Raw genomic sequence first — 21,533 nt, forward strand, 5'->3', positions numbered from 1 at the left:
CAGACATATATAGAACACTGCACTCAGAAAAAAGAAAAGAAAAAAAAAAACAGAAAAGACATTATTCTTGAGTATGCATGGATCACGCTCTAGGATAAACCACATGTTGGGTCACAAAACAGGTCTCGATCAATAAAAAAATATTGAAATCATACAATGTATATTCTCTGACCACAATGGAATGAAGTTAGAAATCAATAAATAACAGAAGGAGAAAGGGAGAATTTACAATATGCAGAAATTAAACTACATGCTCTTAATCAGTGGGTTAAAGAGAAAATCAGAAGAGAAATTAGGAAATATCTTGAGGCAAATGACCATGAAAATCCAACATACCAAAACTTATGGGTTGTAGCAAAGGCAGTACTGAGAGGGAAATTTATAGCTCTAAATACTTATCTTAAAAAAGGAGAAAGATTTCAAATCAGAGACCTAAACTCAAAACTAGAATAACTAGAGTGAATAACAGCAATGAATAACACTAATTCACTGCTGGTGGAAATGTGAAATGGTGTAGTTGCTGTGAAAGACAATTTGACAGCTCCTGAGGTAGCTAAGTACATAACTATGATATGACTCGACAATCCAACTGATAGCTATATACCCAAAAGAATCAAAAGCAGGTTCTGAAACAGATACTTGCACACTAATGTTCATAGCAGCATGATTCACAATTGCCAAAGGATGGAAGCAACCCAAGTGTCCATCAAGCGATGAATGTACAAAATATGGCATAAATACAAAGGAATATTATTCAGTCATAAAAAGGAATGAAGTCCTGATGCACGGAACATGGATGAACCTGGAAGATATCTTGAGTGAAATAAGCCAGGCACAAATAAGCCATATACAAATAGTATATGAGCTTACTGATTTGAAATAGTTAGAACTAGCAAATGCATATATCAGAATCTAGTATATAAGCTACCAGGGGATGGGATAGGGTAGGTAGTGGGAAGTTAAGACTTAAAATGTACAGTGTTCCTATATGGAATGATGGAAATGTTTTGGCAATGGATGGTGGTGATAGTAGCACAACAATGTGACCGTAATTAACAGCACTGAAATATGTATCTGAATATATTTCAATAGGGAAATGTTAGATGATATATGTGGTAACAGAATAAACTTTTTTTTTTAATCCATGGTACTACACTACACAGTGAACCCAAAGTTGAACCATGGACTTTAATTAATAGTAAAATTTTAAAAATATGCTATCATCAATTCTAACAAATGTTTCACACCAAGGCAAGGTTGGTAGGGTGGTGTATGGGAATCCTGTGTTACATGCATGCTTGTTCTGTAAACCCGTAAAAAAAATAACAAAAATTCAGATACAAATGTGTTTAATGAATAGTTTCAGTAATGGCTATTGGTGATGGTAGCACAATAATGTGAATGTAATTAATACCACTGAAATATATATTTGAATATGGTTAAAAAGGGAATTTTTTGGTATACATGTTACTAGAATAAAAATTTTTTTAAAAATACCACAGGACTGTACAACACAAACAGGGAACCCTAATGTAAACCAAGGATTACAATTACTAGTACAATTAAATTAAAATAATATTCTTTCATCAAGTATAACAAATATATCAACTTTTGAAACATAATATAAACTAATGTAAGGTGTTAATAATAGGGGACTATATGGGAACTATATTTTCTGCATGATTTTTCTGTAAACATACCACTTCCCTAGAAAAAAAATATACATTATGGCAAAATAAAATGTATTTCACAAATGCAAGGATGGCTCTACATCAAGAAATTTATGACTGTATCTCATTATAGAGAAAATTTACATAAGGCAAATTCAATAAACCCTGAAAAAGATTTTTTAAAACTCTATCATATCTGAAATTTAAAAAAAGTAAAATCATATGATCTAGAAGGAAAGTTTACTTTTAAATTAAAGAACAAGGAATTACGTAACTACCACCACCTGAGTCATCAACAAGTATTTAACTGCACTTTATAAGCCAACCTCTTCCATAAGTTAGAAATCCACTATTTTGTTTAATTCTTACAACAACAAATAAATCTATAAACATGGCTGAATGTTAGAAGCTTAATTAATATTATTTAGATTGCAAAAAGCAGGTATATCTCAAAATTTTTCACCACTCCAATTCAACTGTATGACAGTGAACTCTAATGTAAACTACTGACTATAGTAAATAGTGCAATTATAATAATATTCTCTCAGCAGTTGTAGCAAAGATACCAAACTAATGCAAAATATTGATAATGGGGATAATTACATAGGAAGTCTGTATTTTCTACATGATTTTTCTGTAAACCTACAACTTATATTTTTTAAAAAAACATATAAAAACAAAACTGGACTATCTTAAAGACTCAGTGGGTGAACGCCAAGTCCTCCACAGATAATCTTTCCAGTTTTTACTTCCTTAAAAAGAGCTCACTCTGTATAATGGAAAAGAATACTTTAAATAATTTAAAGTCAGATACTCTCCAAGTTTATATGTCACATGGTAACTTGAAGATGTGGACAGTGAAGAGGTAAAATCAGGCAACTACTTCTGTTATTCATCATTAATGCTAAGAAAAAGAGGAACCGAAAAGCTCACTTCTGAGAGTTCAAGAATTAACCCAGCATATCTCTGAACAGTGATTAAACACCCTCACAGGAAGAAAGACAGTAAAAAAGTAAAGAGAGAGAAAAATATGCTGGAAAATTTGGTAAGTGCTGCAAGAATGTTCCGAAAGGTCAAATACTCAATCTGCCACAGTGTAAAGACCAAATTAGTCCATATCCTGGCCAAAGTTTCCAAAAAGGAACTTAATTGCTCCCAAAATCCATGATTACATATTGCTAAATTTATAACTTAATATAGAACAAAAATAGAATCCTTGCCTTCATAGACTCTGTACTCCTAGAACTAACACTTCGACATTATCTGCTATAATATAAATATATAAATATGAAGCCTCCCAGAAATATTTAACTCATTTGCCCAAGATCATACACTTAGTTTTAACTGAATATTTTTTTTCTCAAAGCAAAAGCCATCTATTTAATTTGCTGCCATTTAGCACTATGCATAAAAACAACAATAAAAAAACAGTGGCACAAATTTCGCAGTTAGCAATGTTTTAAGAAAACATCCTCACCAAACAGCAAGGGTTTATAATATTTACATATTTATACACACACGCATATATTATCTAAAAATGTTATCTGAAATAGGTAGAAGGACAAAGTTATTTCAAAGTGTAATATATAAAGTAAGAGAAGGAAAGGGGGAATGAAGGAGAGAGAAAGGAGGTGGGGTGAGAGGAGGGAAGAGAAGGGGAAGGGAGTTTCAGATGTTTTTCTAAGAATTTAACTAGTCTCCATGTGAGTTAACCCCTGGATTTCAATGATGTGCTCCTTCACCTCTTTAAGCAGTACCTTCATTTAGAATCACCTTTTTTTTTCTTCAAGAAATTTGTAAGATACAAACCATGTGTTGAGTTAAAACAAGTAAAATTCAGTGGAAAATTATATTCAAAAAGTGGCCGGACTAGTCCTGTGTGGGTTATGTTCTCATATATTTTTCATCACTGGCAAAGAGCTTGCGAATGTCACACTTTACCATCATCCTCCTGAGCCCAAGTACTAAATAGACATTTAAAAACCTATATTAAACTTCAGTATAAAATGATCTTCAATAGGGAAAATATTGTGTTCACAGTTCCACTCTACATTGTTTAAAATCAGAAAGGGCTTTTGTGTCCTTTAAGAACCAATCCAGGGAAGTGGATTTGGCCCAATGGATTAGGCGTCCGCATACCACATGGGAAGGTCCAAGGTTCAAACCCAAGGCCTCCTGACCCATGTGATGAGCTGGCCCTCACTTGCGCAGTGCTGATATGCGCAAGGAGCACCATGCCACGCAGAGGTGTTCCCCACGTAGGGGAGCCCCACACGCAAAGAGTGCGCCCCATAAGGAGAGCTGCCCAGTACGAGAAAGGTGCAGCCTGCCCAGGAGTGGGGCCACACACACAAAGAGCATACGCAGCAAGGTGACACAACAAAACAAGACACAGATTCTGGGTGCCGCTGACAAGAACATAAGTGGACACCGAGGAAAACACAGAGAACAGACACAGAGCAGACAACTGGGGGGGCTGGGGGAAGGGGAGAGAAATATTTTTTTTTGTAAATCTTTAAAAAAAAAAAAGAACGAATCCAACAGAAATTAAAGATAAAGAAGCAGCATAAAACGACTTCTTTATTTCTAGTAGTAGATAAACTGCTAATGGGTATTTAGAACAAGTACAAGACACAATCACCACAAAATTGCTGAGAGACTAGGAAGCCAATATTTTCTCTTTCTGGTAAGGCATAAATGATTTCCTAAAAATGACATATTTCACTCTTTGCAAACTGCTCTCTATAAAAGGGTTGATGAAATTGTTTTAAGATACACACAATACTTAAACTTACTATTTGAAGAAAATGAATTGAGGAAATTACAAAAACAAGAATATTTTTTATGAAAGCACACCCCACATATCCACAACAAAAAATCGAGTAAAACAAAATGCTAATAGTACAAAGTGGTCTACTTTAATTAAGTGGATTTGGGTGCATTAACTGCTATGATTAAAGTATATTCTACTGAGTAAGATGCCAGAAAATTAATATTTTGCCACATTTGATGGTAAAAGCTATGTTATTTGCCTTGTGAAACTGATACGCAGACATTAAGAAAATACACTGTAATTTACAAATCAATCATGCTGGCTCCATACAGCTTACCAAAGGAATACAATGCTTCTCTAAAAGTTGTTTCACTCTACAAAAGCAAAGGCCAATGAGATAGGACTTTGAGAGCTCTACGCTTTACAAAACTCAGTCTCCTATTTTTAAGTATGCAGAAATGTTCTGAACTATAATTATTATGCATATAAACAAAGTATCCAAATGCCAAGTCTTTAAAGAAGCAAATAATAAAAATCCTTCCTATCAAATGAACGAAACTACAAATAATTCAAAATGAGAAGTCCTATTTTGTTTGATAAAGTTCAGGCCTTTGGTTTGCCTTTTTTATAGCTTCATTAAATTATCACATTTAAATAAAGTCACCAGCTCAATCTAGTCATAGCCAACCCAAAACACTATCTTTGACTCTTTGATGTCAGGTAGATGGATGGATAGGAAACAGCCAGTTTTACAGGACAACTATATTCTCCACTTACTGCTTCTCTACTTAAGAATGCAGGCTAGAGATAGCACTTTAGGGAAATGGCAATACAGAGGGCTAATCAGCAATTACTTACCAACACTAACTGCACAGAGATGTGGGATTTAATGAGATAATGTTAATATAATTTTTTAACAGAATAAAAGCACAGAGAATCATCAATTGTCTGGACCAGTGGAGGGGAACATTGGCATGGATAATGAAAAGTGCAGATAATCTCCTAGCTGAATGGTGTTTACCACTCTGCCATGAAGGAGGGATGTCTGTGTGTAGTAGTAGTAACACCACTAACCAGCTGGTATCAAAGGTTTACTACATGCCAAGCTGTGTCTAATCACTTCATACACACTACCTAATTTCACCCCTATAATATCACCATAATGTTGGTTCTACTAGTATCCTTGTTTCAAGATGAAGAATTTAAAGAGTGCAGAAAAAAGCAACTCAGATCTAAGAACCTATGGCTAATGACAGAACTAGAATTCAAACCACGCTGATCTGGATCAGGAGTTATTTTTATTACAGCTACATTGAAGGTATTTTCCCATTGAAACCTAACTTCCACTGAAATGAAGGAGCTATTAATTCTGCTTAAGACTGTCAGCTATTGAAACCATACCTCCAGAAGCACAGATGGGTTTGGGGAAAGCATTTTATAAACTGTTCAGATATACCTCATTGCTACAATGACACCATGTTATGGCCAAAGAATGTCCATATTTAGTTTCACCCTGAATTCATTTAAAATTGATTTTAAACTCCATACATTGCTGGTAGGGATGTCAAATGGTGCAGTTACTTTGGAAAACAGTTCCTCAAAATGTTTAACTGAGAATTGCTATATAAGCCAGCAATTCAACTCCTGGGTATATACCCAAAAGAACTCAAACCACATGTCTATGCAAAAAAGTATACATGAATGTTCCTAGCAATATTATTTATAAATGGACAACAAAATGGAAACAACCCAAAAGTCCATCAACTGAAGATGAGATAAACAAAATGTGAACTATCCATACAATAGAATATTATTTAGCCATAAAAAGGAATGCAGTACTGATACATGCTACAACATGATAAAAATATTGTGCTAAGCAAAAGCAAGACCCAAAAGGCCAAATAGTGTAAGATTCCAATTATATGAAATGTCCAGAATAGGCAAACCCATAGAGACAGAAAGTAGATTAATGGCTGCCAGGGACTAGGGGCAGGAGAAATAGGGAATGACTGCTAAGGACTAGAAATTTCTTTCTGGGGTGATGCAAATGTTGTGGAATCAGACACCGTTAATGGTTGTACAATTTTGTGAATATACTAAAAACCACTGGATTGTATACTTTAAAAGGGTGAATTTTATGCTACATGAATTATATCTCAGTTAAAGAGAGAAAAAATGTTTTAAAATCATCTAATGTTATATTAAAATAATTTTTAAATCATTTTAAATGTTTGATTGCATTTTCTTTATAACATTTACCTGCTAGAAAATGAAATAAAAAAATGAGCAATTACACGTTTCACAATTCATGAGTTAGGCATAATTTTGGAATGTACTTAAGCATTTTTTCCCTAAGGATTTATGTAAATCTTAAATCTCTTACAACCCACTCCCATACTCTGCCATATTATACATTATTTTATAAGTCAGTGCCTTTGTTTTAAAGCATTCTTAAAAAATGACGTGTTGCTTAAGACTGTTAATGACCACCTGAATAGGAGGAAAACCACAGTGAAGAATCACTACCCTACATGACTGAATCATCACTGTAAGAGTAGGGGAGATGGTGAAGGGAGATGACCCCATTAAATAAACAAGGAACTGAAGTCAAATCTGCCTTGACTGATTTTCCTTCTGCCACTAATCTGCAGAACAGGCTCTATCGTCCTGCAATTCTAGCCCTATTAAACACAGCCACACAAAATAATACACAGACTGATAACTTGGTTACAAAACAGACCTAGATCTGAACAGTGGGAAGGATCCAAGCACCACACTTGGTAACAACTTGACAACAGTGCTTGGTTCCATCTGGGAATTTTCCAGTCCCCATACAAAGCCAAAGCCAAGATGAGACCTCAGCAATGAGTATCTAAGAAGTGGAGTGGAACTTTTATTTGCAAGTTGGCACCATCCTTCCTTCTCTATGCATTAAGCCTGCCTACCATAGGATGTAGGCTTTTATAGTGGTGGAAAGAGGTAAATTTAGAGGAATCTGTGAAAAGTGTAGAGAACCTTAACCTAAATATGAACTTCTGCAAGTATGTTCTTTTTATGTCAATATATCTCTAAGAAATCCCCTCTAAATTTAGCCAATAAGACATTCTTCTTTAGCACTCCTAATAGTTCCAGCTGTTGAAGAGCACCGCTGGGTTGGAAGAAGGTTTATCCAGGTAGTGACAGTATTAAATCCTACCCAGGGACTAGGCCCAGGAAGTGCAGACACTCAGGAAAATGCCTGAAACAAACATCATCTGTCAAAAAAACCTTGAAATAAGTCCATGTAAATAAAACCAAATTCTTTACATTCTGCCTGAATACTATCTGGAAAACACCAGAATGTATAGACCAGCCTGATGGTCACTGAAGTCAAGGCACTAAATGTACCTAGAATTCAGTCATGGCTCATAACACACAAAACGAGAATGGGAAAAGCATGTACATATATATACAATTGGGAGACATGGTGTTTCATAATACTTTCCAGCAGTATTTCCAAGGAACAAAAATGGCTAACCTGCTTTCCTCATTAAAACAGGAGCTGCCATATCCCGCTTCTATTGCTTTCTCCTTCCTCAGTCATATTCCTGGAGCCTATTCAAGACAACTAATAAAATACTTACAAAGAAATAACAAAATAAAGATACAACATCAATCTTGGTGGCCATTGGATAGAAGGAATCTTCTGATGTTTATCAGCAATTGTCACATCCTTTAAGTACCTTTAAGAGTAGTAAAACCTGTGTTCATAAAGCTTCCATGCCAGTGGGTATGAAATGATCAAACCTGTACCCTGTCACAGGGGTTGTTAAATGGTGTTACACAAGAAGTGTCACCTTCTCCACTATCTTCCCAATGGGGCATCCAATCGGAAGTCAGTATCTTCACAAAAAAAAGGAATATAATAAAATACCCCCTTCCATCACAACAGGAGAGAGAACAAAAAGACAGCAGGCAGAAAGTATTCAGAATAAAACAGAATATTGTAGCATTGTGCTAAAAAAGAAACCATTTTCAGTGATAAGGAAAGAGCAAAAACGTTTTCCATGGTATATTAAAGAAAAGCAAAAACTCCTAAAATGAAAAGAAAGCAAAGCAGTTTCCATGTAAAGTAACAAAAGTGCCTGATATGTAAGAAAGACATCCTGGGGTAGGCCAAGAAAGGGTAAACCCAATACAGAACTCAGGAAAGAGGATCTAAAGAAGTTAATAATAGAATAGAATAGAATAGATTCAGGAGATTTCCAGTTAAACATAGTAGCTTGAAAAAAATTTATTTATCTCTCGCCCTTATCAATCCATATTAAAATAACAGTCAATTAGTAACTCACAAAAGCAAAAGGAATGAGTGAGAAGATTCCAGACAAGAGACAAATAAAAATTTACAAAAGGGAGACAAACGATGAGAGGTCACTGAGTAGGCCAAATAAAGAACACTAGAAACCTAATGAACAATTGGGTAAGCCAATAAGAAGTAAGCCACATCACACCTCAGAATCTCTGAAATACTCAAGAACTGGAGGATGCTGAAGTTCAGGGCGGGGCTAAAAACAAAAGAATTCCTTGAAGTGTATTTAAAGAACAAAGGAACAACTCAGGTCTTTTCCCACAGACTCTACCATCCAGGTGTTGGCCACTCCCCAATCCCAGCAGAGGTTTATTCTCTGAAGAGGTAAACCAGGAAGGCTCAAAACTTGTGAGTCTCAGCACAGCTGTAGTCAGGGTGAAGAGTTATACTGAAAATAACCAAACATTTTTATGTACCCTGTAACATGCCCTGGAGAACTCCCTCCCAACCATGTGCCCCTATCAACAACACCCCACACCTGTGTTCCTCCCCTGCCATAGCTGAACCTCTCTGTGGTCTGAAACTTCTTTAGAAATGAAGCCTAACATATTGCCAGGTTCTATTAATAGTAAAATGGAATACAGTGATGTTTAATGGTTAGCTATAGAATGCATACTAATTTAGAAAAATTAAATAAAGTAAAAATAAATTGGGGTATCAAAAACTGAAAAAATGAAAAAGCTTTGTTTTTGACATTTTGCCTTTCATCACTTCTATAATAGGTGTTGCCCTATAATAGGTGTTGTACAGTGGCAAGGCAATTTCTTTCGTTTATTCCTCAGTGTCTACATCCTTTCTTATTTTTTTTTTCTACTTAAGTTTGTCTCACAAAAGTTTTAGATCACAGTGATTCACATATACAATATACAGTACTCCCACATATCCAACATCAAACCCTTTGTCCCTGCCCCAGCAATGGTCCTTTTACATGTTCATATTATATTTGCTGCAGCTGATGTACAGACCCTGGCCAGCTAACAGGCAGGTGAAGAAGGTCAATCACCACACCAGGGAGCTGAGAGTGCTTACAACTGCAAGCGGGAGAATTGCATCCATCATCCATGTGGAATCTAAGCCCCTTCTTGATACAGAGGGGAAGTGGACATCACCATCCCAGGGTCCACAGGCTGGAGGAATAGAGTATGGATTACAGTGGATTTACTGATACTCTACTATGGAACTATTGTGATTAGTAATGGAAGAAATTGTAGCATTGAGGTGGACAAAGTAGCCACGGTGGCTGCTGAGGGTAGGGAGAGGGAAGAAGAGATATGATGTGGCGGCATTTTCAGGACTTGGAGTTGTCCTGGGTGGTACTGCAGGGACAGATGCTGAACATTGTATGTCCTGCCATGTCCCACTGGGTGGACTGGGGGAGAGTGTAAACTACAACATAAACCATTATTCATACAGGGCAGCAGTGCTCCAAAACGTATCCACCAAATGCAATGAATGTCCCATGATGTTGAAAGAGGTTGTTGATGTGGGAGGAGTGGGGTAAGGAGGAGTGGAGGGTATATGGGGACCTCTTATATTTTTTAATGTAACATTTTAAAAAAAAATGTGAAAAAAAAAACTTTTTAACTAATGATTAAAGAGCACTATAAAAAAAAAATCATACTGAAAGAAAATATAGAGAGCAGTGAAGCCCTCAGCCGTTGACTTGATTCTGGTTTGACAGTTTTATAGTTTGGTCAAATATTTCGGGGCATCAATTTGTGCTTAAAATTATGCTAATTATAGATAACTAAAAGAAGCAAGCAATAACAACTAGGAAAATCAAAAAGTAGGGCAAGGAAGAAAATTTAGTCTACGAACAGTATTTACATCATCATAAAATCATAAATATTAATTTACGCCAAAAAGATAGGAGATGGGAAACATATGTGGGGATGGGGGCTATAACAGAGAAAATCCTCTCTTGATGTGTTCCTTTTTATCCTGCCAATCAGTAGATATATCTAGAGGCTTGCTCAGGTTCCATTTTAGTTCTGTTGGCAAACACTACTTCAGAGGCAGTTTCTGAATACTTCCCTCAGGACATAACAATGTCTGTCTCTCTCTCTTTTGGTGATGTTAGCAGCTATTGATAATCATTGCCTGGATGCATTATTCATCAGGGGTTGTGAAATGGTGATTTATAAATTAATTATTTTTTCTTTATTCACTAGTGGGAATTCTTCTAAAAGAGAAATTCACCCTCATCAACAATTGGGTAAATTGAGGTAAATTTCATACAGAAATAGCAGAAAATAAATGCTTGCTCATTTGCTTTATTTACCAGTTTTCATATAAAGGCTACTAGTTTTTAAGTTAAACTTATACCTGCCATTTGACTAAATTCCCTTACTGTTTATAATATTTCCTTTGATTCTTTTGACTCTCTCAGATATATCATCATAAATTTGCACAAAGATATAATTTTATTTTTTTTCAGTCTTGCTTTCCTTGTCTGCAGAAACGTTATTCTGCTCATTATACTGTTTTTTCTCACAGTTTTGCACAGAATTCAACCAGTATTTTTCTATTGCTTATTTTTAAGTAGAATAATTTTTAAATAAAGTTTTAGAAAAGAGGAATGTGGCCAGATTTAGAAAAGAGGAGTGTGGCCAGATCCTGTTTCAGTCTGCTAGGCTGCCAGGATGTAATACACCAGAAATGGGTTGGCTTTTACAATGGGAATTTATTAGCTTACAGTTTTGAGGCTGAGAAAAATGTCCAAATCAAGGCATTATCTAGTAATGCCTTCTTCCCACAGATCGACACATGATGGCACCTGCTGGTCTCTCCCTTCTTTTTCAGTTTTTGTTGCTTCAGCTTCTGGCTTTCTCTCTCTCTTTCTTGCTCTTGTGGCTTTCTGTCTCTGCTCCTGTGGCTTTTTCTCTGTGCTTCTGTAAGCTTCTCTCTGTTCCTCCCGCATTCCATTTATACAGGACTCCAGTTACAGGGCTAAGACCCACACCAGGTCACGCCCTACTGAAGTCTTCAAATCAAAAGGTTTGTACCCACAGAAATGGATTAGCTCTAAGGACATGATTTTCTGGGGTCCATAAAAGCCTCAAACTACCACAGTTCCCTTCCATTTTCATGAAGAGAAATAAAAATAAGAGACGATCTCACACACTCTGAGGTCGTCCCCATCTGTTCCCTTCCAACATTTAGTTCTGGACCTGCTCTTTCCTTTGACTTTATTGAACCCGCCCTGTACAGTATTTTATTCCCCCTTTTCTATTCAGTGCAGAACTTTGTCCTGGGAGGTACTTCAATTCCTCATTTTAGAGAAATCACAGGAGAAGGACCAGTCAATGGTTCCAATATGCTTATGCCTTCCCAGGGCCTCCTTGCATGATCCACTTACAGGGGCCACCAGGATACTCATCCCCCACCCCAGTGGCTGATACTATTCTCTGAATGACCCAGTGAGCTGCCAGTGCCTATCTGATGGCAGTATTGGCATTTGGGGGAAGTGGTCACATGTCCCTTTGCCTTCCTGGGGCATCCTCCCTCATACTTTCTGACAGCAAGAAGTTCCTGAAACTGTTCACTGTCTATCCCCACCTACACCTACTTTGAAATTAACGGAGACATCTTTCTTCCTATATTTGCTGTAGATGTTATCCACTGTTTTTTTGTTTTACCATACTAGTTGTTTTGTCTAATTATATGAAGTGTATCAAAACCAATGCCACTGCCATAACCCTTCCTCCACCCGAGAATTCTCTCCAATTTGACCCTTTAGACTATGGTGAGTATTAATTTAATAAAAATAAATTTTAACTTTATATAGAGAGAAATACAGACCATATTCTTTATTAGAAATTAAAACTGTTATCATCTATACTATGAGGTATACACATTGACAAGGTTACCAGTACAACAAGCACACCTAGCACCAAGACCTTGTTTCTAAATATCATTCTCCAACAAAAGGAACCAGGGCTCCTTGGAGAAAAGGCTAGTTCTAGGGCTAGGGCAAGGAAAATATAATTTAAGCAAGCAAGGAAGTGCTCAAAAAAAAAAAACAGAAAGATAAGGAATCTCAAAAGGACACAGGAACCAACCTATAAAAGCTCAAAATGGCCAAAGCAGGAAAAATTTGAGCATCAAAATACATAAAGCACCTGTGACAATTTGAAGTTCTTTTTTGAATCCCAAAAGATTATGTTCTTAAACTACTCTATTCCTGTCGGGCCAGTACCCTTTCATTGCATTAGATTCACTTTAGATTGCTTGATTAGATTACTTTTGATTGGGCTACATCAGTGAGGCGTGACTCAAGTTGGGTCTCTACCCTCTTGCTGGGTCTTACATAAATGGAGACACAGAGACAAAGAGGACATACAGAAAAGGGACCTCTGCCATTCTGACTTGGTCACATGAGAGAGGATTCAAAGACCACTATCAGCTGAGGCTGAAGTAAGCAGCAGCAGGTCAAGGCTGATGAAATGTTGAGCCTAGAGGCGAGGCAGGAACCTCAGCAGAGATCAGCCGCCATCTTGTTTCAACACAGTGCAGGACCCTGGGTTTCACCAGGAGCTGACATTGGTGAGAAAGTATCTCTGCTGATGCCTTAATTTGGACATCTCACAGCCTCAGAACTGTAAGCTTTTACACTAAATAAAATTACCACTATAAAAGCCAACCCATTTCTGGTACTTTTGCATCAGCAAAATAAGACATCACCAATGGATTATAACTAGAATTGCCAGATAAAACACAGCATGGTCAATTAAGTTTGCATTTTAATAGAGAATAAATTTTTAGTATCAGGATGCCTCATTAAATTCAAATTTCTGTATAGCATCGATAGGTTATATATATATAGTATTATGAATAACTATACAGTAATGTAAATGTAGTCTCTTTGCATGACATGGGTTTAATCATTCTCAACAACTCCTTCCTTTATATGTCAATAAATCTAAACATTTTCCCAAGAATTAGTAATATATCTGTGACTGAAATTGCAAACCAAATATGCTAAAAGCTTATCTAAAATGTCTGAAGTCCATGCTAAAAGCTTACCTAAGATGTGGAAGACAGATATACTAATTCAAGCCTATTGAGAACTGAAACAAAGGGACCATTTGGCCTTTTCTCTCTGTGTAAAAGAAATTTGAAAATCTTGTTCGGGGCTCGGGATTGAAACAGAAAGCTCCCGAGTCCGGCCGGCCATCAATAAACCATTTTTCCTTCTCAAAATCATTCTTGAGTCCTGGCCTCTCTATACGCAAATAATTGAACCTCTCTCAAATTCTACAACAAGATCAGGATGCTACCTTACAATCACTGCAAGGATTATTTTAGTTTCATTAACACAAAATGTAACCCAAGATGTGTACAGTATTATACAATTCAATTAAAGTATCAATATGCTTCTAACATTTCACATTTCTTGCTCTGTTTCAGCCCTCATGAAATGTAAAATGTAAAATTTAGATTTTGTGAAATGTCATCTGTTTCTTAGCAAGATGACAGAATCAAAATTATCTGAACATTCTCCTCTTGCCTTTTAAACTCTTAAAGCACCTATGTCAAAAAGTTTTTTTAAGTGTTGGCTTAAAATTGAAAATTACCTAATTTCTAAAGATCAAAAGGTGTTTTACAGTGTTAAATGTGGGCCAGTTTTGGAAATATGAGTTCCAGTAAAAAATTTACAGCTAGAAAGCAAGATTCAGCTCAGAATTTCATAGTTTCTAAGTTCAAAAGGCAAGAATTGCCTTGATTTGGTTTGAGTTTTTAAAATTTCATTATGATGAAAAGGATTTCTCTTTAACAAGATCAATTTCAATGTCAAGCTCTTAAATTTTAAAATATTTACATCGCAAACAAACTCGTATAATACAAGTGAAGAAATTTTGACATTTATTCTGAAAAGAAATTCTTTGAGAATCTACCAATTCCAAAACTACCCATACTGCCCACAAACACAGAAAAAGTCCCTATCTCTCTAATGATTTGAAAGGAATTCACCTAAATGTGGTAACAACTTGAAATAAATCTGTAAAAAAAAAAAAAAAATGAGTTGAATCATTTCTGATTTGCTTTCTGGGATTTTATGAATATGGAGCCCATATATAGATGACTCTCTATTTTCTAAAACATTATAACTACCCTGAGAGAGAATGCATACTAATGCACTGATAAAGCCACCTGCCATCTTGCAGCACAGCATGCTATTATTGTAAGAGTGACATTCCTTCCACTGCCCACTGATAGATGAAAAGGCTGAACTTACCGAGCTGGGGCTGGAGTGCCGTCTAACTTTAGGCGACTCTTTCCCTGCAGAGGAGGTCTTAAAGTTAATGCAAGCATTGTTCTCTGAATGCACCCTCTTTACTTGATTAGTTGGTTTCTCAAATGGGTCAAAAGTACTCTGTGTCCTCTGAACCCTGACTTTATCCTCAGGAATTGTGTCCAGGGGTTTGATCACTGAGTCCATTCCCTGGCAGTTCCGTGTAGACATCTTTGTGACACATATCTGGAAAAAAAAAATTAAACTTAGAACTCTGCACTAAAACTTTAATATCACTATACATGCTGATTTATTATTCTAGAAACTATGCCAATTTTCAATTTTAGGAAACACCAAAAAAGCCCACATTCTAAAAGCTACACCAACTTAAATCACAATAAAAATACGAGTTCCTATTATATTTGGAAAGATGGAATATTTTGATAATGGATGGTGTTGATGGTAGCACAATATGAACTTAATAGCACTGAAAAATCTATCTTAATGTGGATAAAAATGGGAAATGTTAGGTTGTACATATGGTAACAGAATTTTTAAAAAATTTTAATCCATGGAATGGCACTATATAAATAGTGAACTCTATGTTAAACCACGGACTATAGTTAATAGTACAATCATAAAAATGTGCTTTTATCAATTGTAACAAACGTCACACATTATTGCTAATAATAGGGTGGTATATGGGACTCCTGCATTTTATGCATTGTTGTTCTATAAACCTCCAACTTCTCTAATTAAAACAAAACAAAAACCACAATATGAAAATCTCCTAATCATTCTGCTTATAATGCTTAAGGCTTACACTAAAAAAGCTATCCCTAAAACAGGAAACTTAAGGCTTTGACTGCTGGTGCCCTGAGGTGGTTTTTTAATTCTGTTACAAGTTTACCATTACATTATGAATCATTATGAGGTTGGATAATTTGCCTTAATTTAAAATCAGTTGGGCTGAATCAGATGGCCACTTAACAACTGGGTTATCATGGAAGCAGCTAACACAGGCTAGAGAAAAAGATCATTATATATTGTTTCAAAGTTTTATGTTTGAATGTATATATTTCAAATATGTGATCATCTTAATTTCATTTTCAGACTAAATCGGAGCATTAAAAAAAGGCTAAGAGTTAGCAATGTTAAAGAATTGAGGATGATGGTTTATCTTTTTTAACCCCAAAGCTCATGGGTGAAAAGGAACAAAACCATAAAAGAAAAGCATTAAATAGTACTCATTTCCAAATTTTGTTTACATTACTCTACTAGACCCCTATTTCCATCCCAGTGTCTCCACTCATTCTCTTCTTGTATAGCCTGCCCGACAATCTCATTTTATATTAGTCTCTCTGACTTTTCCTCCTTAATTTCAACTTTGTGTTCTAAACCTTTTTTTTTCCTATATCGTTAAGATTTTGTTGTTCTTATTAAATCATGTTAAGGCCTCTGGCTTGCCTGTAAAGCCTAATAACTTTATTATTCTCTTGAAACAAAAGATGAACCCAACTGAAATTACTTATAGAATTTTTTTCTTCTTGTGAAAAAGTTTCCACATCCCTATAAGCTATCAAAAGCAGAAATACAGAAGAGCTTTAAGAAAAGCCTATAATGTTAAAGTAAAAATATAAAGTTTCAAAGTGGTATGTTGTGGTGGTTGGAGCTTTATGTACCCCAGATAAACATGTTCTAAATCTATTTCTGTGTGTGTGAACTCATTGTAAATAGGACTTTTGATGAGAGGGCTTCAGTTAAGGTGTGGCCCAAGTCAATCAGGATGGGTCTTAATCCTGTAACTGGAATCCTTTATAAGCAGAATGAAATTCAAACAGACAGGGAAATCTATGGGAAGCAAGAAGCTGAAGGTCATCGAGACAGGGAAGAGAAGGGAACGTCCAGGAGAGTCTACCATGTGCACTGCCATGTGACAGAGGAACCTAGGACCAAGGATCGTCAGCAGCCAGCCCCAGAACACCACAGTCTTTGGGGAGAAAGCATTGTCCTGATAAAGGTTTGATTTGGATGTTTCTACCTCAAAATCGTGAACCATTAAATTATCATTGTTTAAGCCAACCCATTGCATGGTATTTGCTTGAGCGGCCAAGAAAAGTAAAACGTACGTATAAGATGATTCCATATGAGGAATAAATATTTCTATATATATGGATCTGGATATATAGATACAGATATAGATACCTGTATGTATGTTTATAAGCATAAGGAGAGATATATAAGGAAACACACCAAACTGTAAACATCAGATACCTCCAGACATACGAACTGAAATGGAATACGGTAAGATTACTAACTTTTTAACACACTCCTGCATTGTTTGAATAATATAGTGAACATGCCTTACTTACATAATTTTCTAAAAATCACTAAAAGTAGAAAAGCACATATAATCAAATTAAACTCTTTCAAATAAATTTTAACTAAATATTATACAACAATTCTGTCCTAAGTGTGTGTATTACCTAGTAGCCACAAGTTATATTCTAAATAAGTCAAATGAGGATGATAGTGTCATGCTCTTTGGCACACCACAAAGCTGCCAAAGTTGTCTTTAAAAGACTCAAGGCAGAGTCTTCTACTCATAATGAAAAACTAACCATTTATGACAAGAAGACTAAGATGCACTCAATATTTTTAAGGGTTTATAAATTCTTCTTAAAGATGTGATGCCAACAGATAAGAAACTATTCACATCACTGAAACAACTGAATTATAAACACATGGCCCCAGGAATGCAACAAACCCCAAGCACAGGAAACATTAAGAAAACTGCAGCATTTCAGATGGACTGGAGGCAGTGCCGCTCCGGCAGAGGGCCCGAGCGGCGGTGGCCTCTGGGATGGTGTGGGACCCGCAAACCAGGAAGGAGTAGGAGTAGAAACATGATGAGCAAGGGCTTCAGCAAATCCTGCAGCTGCTGAAGGAGTCCCAGTCCCCAGAGAACCGTGCAACAAAAACTGGAACAACTCAATCAATATCCAGATTTTAACAACTACTTGATTTTTGTTCTTATGAAATTAAAATCTGAAGATGAACCCCCACAAGATCATTGAGTGGTCTCATCTTGAAGAATAATGTGAAAGCACATCTTCAAAATTTTCCAAATGGTGTAACAGACTTTATTAAAAGTGAATGTTTGAATAATATTGGTGACTCCTCTCCTCTCATTAGAGCCACTGTAGGTATTTTAATTACAACCATAGCCTCCAAAGGAGAATTACAGAATTGGCCTGACCTCTTGCCAAAACTCTGTAGCCTACTGGATTCTGAAGATTATAACACTTGTGAGGGAGCATTTGGTCTTCAGAAGATATGGGAAGATTCTGCTGAGATTTTAGATGGTGATGCTTTGGATCGTCCTGTCAACATCATGATTCCCAAGTTTTTACAGTTCTCCAAGCACAGCAGTCCAAAAATAAAGTCTCATGCTGTTGCATGTGTCTATCAGTTTATCATCAGTAGGACCCAAGCTCTGATGTTGCACATTGATTCTTTTATTGAGAATCTCTTTGCGTTGGCTGGTGATGAAGAACCAGAGGTACAGAAAAATGTGTGCCAAGCTCTTGTGATGTTGCCTGAAGTTCGAATGGATAGCCTGCTTCCTCACATGCATAATACAGTTGAGTATATGCTACAGAGGATCCAAGATTAAGATGAAAATGTGGCTTTAGAAACTTGTGAATTTTGGCTAACTTTAGCTGAGCAGTCAATATGCAACGATGTACTTATAAGGCATCTTCCTAAGTTGATCCCTGTGTTAGTGAATGGCATGAAGTATTCAAATATAGATATTATCCTACTTAAGGGTAATGTTGAAGAAGATGAAACAATTTCTGATAGTGAGCAGGATATAAGGCCATGTTTTCATCGATCAAGGATGGTGGCTCAACAGCATGATGGAGATGGAATTGAAGAGGAAGATGATGATGATGATGAAATTGATGATGATGATACAATTTCTGACTGGAATCTAAGAAAATGTTCTGCTGCTGCCCCAGATGTTATCATAAATGTGTATCGTGATGAGCTTTTGCCACATATTTTGTCCCTTTTGAAAGAACTATTTTTTCATCATGAATGAGTGGTTAAAGAATCAGGTATATTTGGTTTTACGATCAATTGCTGAAGGTTGCATGCACGGCATGATTCCATACTTGCCTGAGCTCATTCCTTACCTCATTCAGTGCCTCTCTGATAAAAAGGCTCTTGTGTGTTCCATAACATGCTAGACTCTTAGCCGCTATGCACACTGGGTAGTCAGGCAGCCTCCAGACACATACCTGAAGCCATTAAAGACAGAATTGCTAACACATATCCTGGATAGCAACGAGAAAGTACAAGAAGCTGCCTGCAGTGCCTTTGCTACCTTAGAAGAGGAGGCTTGAACAGAACTCATTCCTTACCTTGCTTATATACTTGATACCCTGGTCTTTGCATTTAGTAAATACCAGCACAGGAACCTGCTCATTCTTTATGCTGCCATAGGAACATTGCAGATTCAGTAGGACATTATTTAAACAAACCAGAATATATTCAGATGCTAATGCTTCCACTGATACAGAAATGGAACATGTTAAAGGATGAAGATAAAGATCTCTACTCTTTCCTTGAGTACCTATCTTCAGTTGCCATGGCCCTGCAATTTGGCTTCCTTCCATATTGTGAACATGTGTATCAGCGTTGTGTAAATCTAGTACAGAAGACTCTTGCACAAGCCATGCTAAATAATGCTCAATCAGATCAATATGAAGCTCCAGATAAAGATTTTATGATAGTGGCTCTTGATTTACTCAGCGGCCTGGCTGAAGGACTCGGAGGCAACATTGAACAGCTAGTAGCACGAAGTAACATTCTAACACTAATGTACCAATGCATGCAGGATAAAATGCCCGAAGTTCAACAGAGTTCCTTTGCACAGTTAGGAGACCTGACGAAAGCTTGCTTTCAGCATGTTAAGCCTTGTATAGCTGATTTCATGCCGATAAATCCAGAGTTCATTTCAGTCTGCAACAATGCCACATGGGCAATTGGGGAAATTTCCATTCAAATGGGCATAGAGATGCAGCCTTATATTCCTATGGTGTTGCACCAGCTTGTAGAAATCATTAACAGACCCAACACACCAAAGATGTTGTTAGAGAATACAGCAATAACAATTGGTCGTCTTGGTTACGTTTGTCCTCAAGAGGTGGCCCCCATGCTACAGCAGTTTATAAGACTCTGGTGCACCTCTCTGAGAAACATAAGGGACAATGAGGAAAAGGATTCTGCATTCCGTGGGATTTGCACCATGATCGGTGTGAATCCCAGTGGAGTAATCCAAGATTTTATATTTTTTTGTGATGCTATTGCATCACCCAAAAGATGATCTCAGAGACATGTTCTGTAAGATCCTTCATGGATTTAAAAATCAAGTTGGGGGTGAAAATTGGAGGTGTTTCTCTGATCAGTTTCCTCTTCCCTTAAAAGAGCATCTTGCAGCTTTTTATGGTGTTTAATCTCATACACTTAGGCTGCAGTCCCATAGTTAAGGGTCCTTCCATCGTGGAGACTGTGAGGGAGCCTCTGCACCCAGGGAAAATGTTACCCTTTACAGGGGGGAAGGGTAAACCAGTAGGGAATAAAGTACAATCCCAACCCTACTGGGAGGGGCGGGAGGGAGGTGTTGCCGTCACTGTATTAAGTTGATGTTGGGAAACGTTTTAACATATGGAGCCTTTGTGGGTGGAAATCTGTCTCCAGTTACAGCTCCGCACTGGACGTGAAGAAGCAAAAACAAAAAGTCTATTTCAGTCTACTCACAAAACAGTACATTCTGAAATATTATGGGGAATTGTACCAAAACAAAAACCATATAAATGATGCATAGGGATAAGAAAGAAGAAAAATTCTATAGCGCACAATAAAGGAAACCTAAGAATGGGGGTTACAAACAGTACAGAAACTTTCTTTTTTTTCTTTTTTTTTTTTAATTTAAAAGTTTTTATATAAGTTTTCCCACATGATGGGACCTTGTTTTGCATGCTGATGAAGAACTACATAAATGACACTAATAAGGGTTTAAAATCAGCTGGCCTACCCAGAGTAGAAGCAGGTTCTTAGAAGTTACAATTTAAGGTACCCCAAAAGAAGTTGGAAATAAAATGAAACAAATTTAAACAAAAGAAAAGAAAAGAAAAGAAAACTGCAGAAAGGCACATCATAATCTAATTGCTTAAAGCCAGTGATAATGAGAATGCCCTAAAGAGGAGCTAGAGGAAAACACTTATGTTGTAAAGGATTACTGCAAATATTTGGAAACTAAATAAAACAAGAAGGAAATTAGAATATATCTTGAACCAAGCAAAAGTAACACAAAATATCAAAATGTATGGAATGCAGCTGTAAGGAAATTTATAGTATGAAATGTGTAAGTTAGAAAGAAAAAAAAAGTCTCCAAGCAAGACCTCAGCTTCCATCCAAAAATACTACAAAAAAAGAAAA

The 21,533-nt window shown here is 36.5% G+C and overlaps 1 protein-coding gene and 1 pseudogene across 6 annotated transcripts in view; one reads left to right on the top strand and one right to left on the bottom strand.

Moving 5' to 3' along the window:
* CDK14 (cyclin dependent kinase 14) overlaps positions 1–21,533 on the bottom strand; it is a 605,606-nt gene that overhangs the window by 436,431 nt on the left and 147,642 nt on the right. For 3 of the 6 annotated variants that reach the window (XM_058297008.2, XM_071215177.1, XM_071215176.1), the window contains 2 exons: positions 19,226–19,330; positions 15,030–15,272 (listed from right to left, as the gene is read on the bottom strand). In XM_058297008.2, coding sequence (XP_058152991.1) covers positions 15,030–15,272; positions 19,226–19,330 — 348 coding nt within the window. The remainder of the gene's footprint in view (positions 1–15,029; positions 15,273–19,225; positions 19,331–21,533) is intronic. The other 3 variants (XM_004457637.4, XM_071215175.1, XM_058297009.1) reach the window with 1 other exon arrangement.
* Positions 17,890–18,740, top strand: LOC101423716 (transportin-1 pseudogene; annotated as a pseudogene).

The sequence above is a fragment of the Dasypus novemcinctus genome, chromosome 5 (genome assembly GCF_030445035.2).
Source record: "Dasypus novemcinctus isolate mDasNov1 chromosome 5, mDasNov1.1.hap2, whole genome shotgun sequence".
Taxonomy (NCBI): Eukaryota; Metazoa; Chordata; class Mammalia; order Cingulata; family Dasypodidae; genus Dasypus; species Dasypus novemcinctus.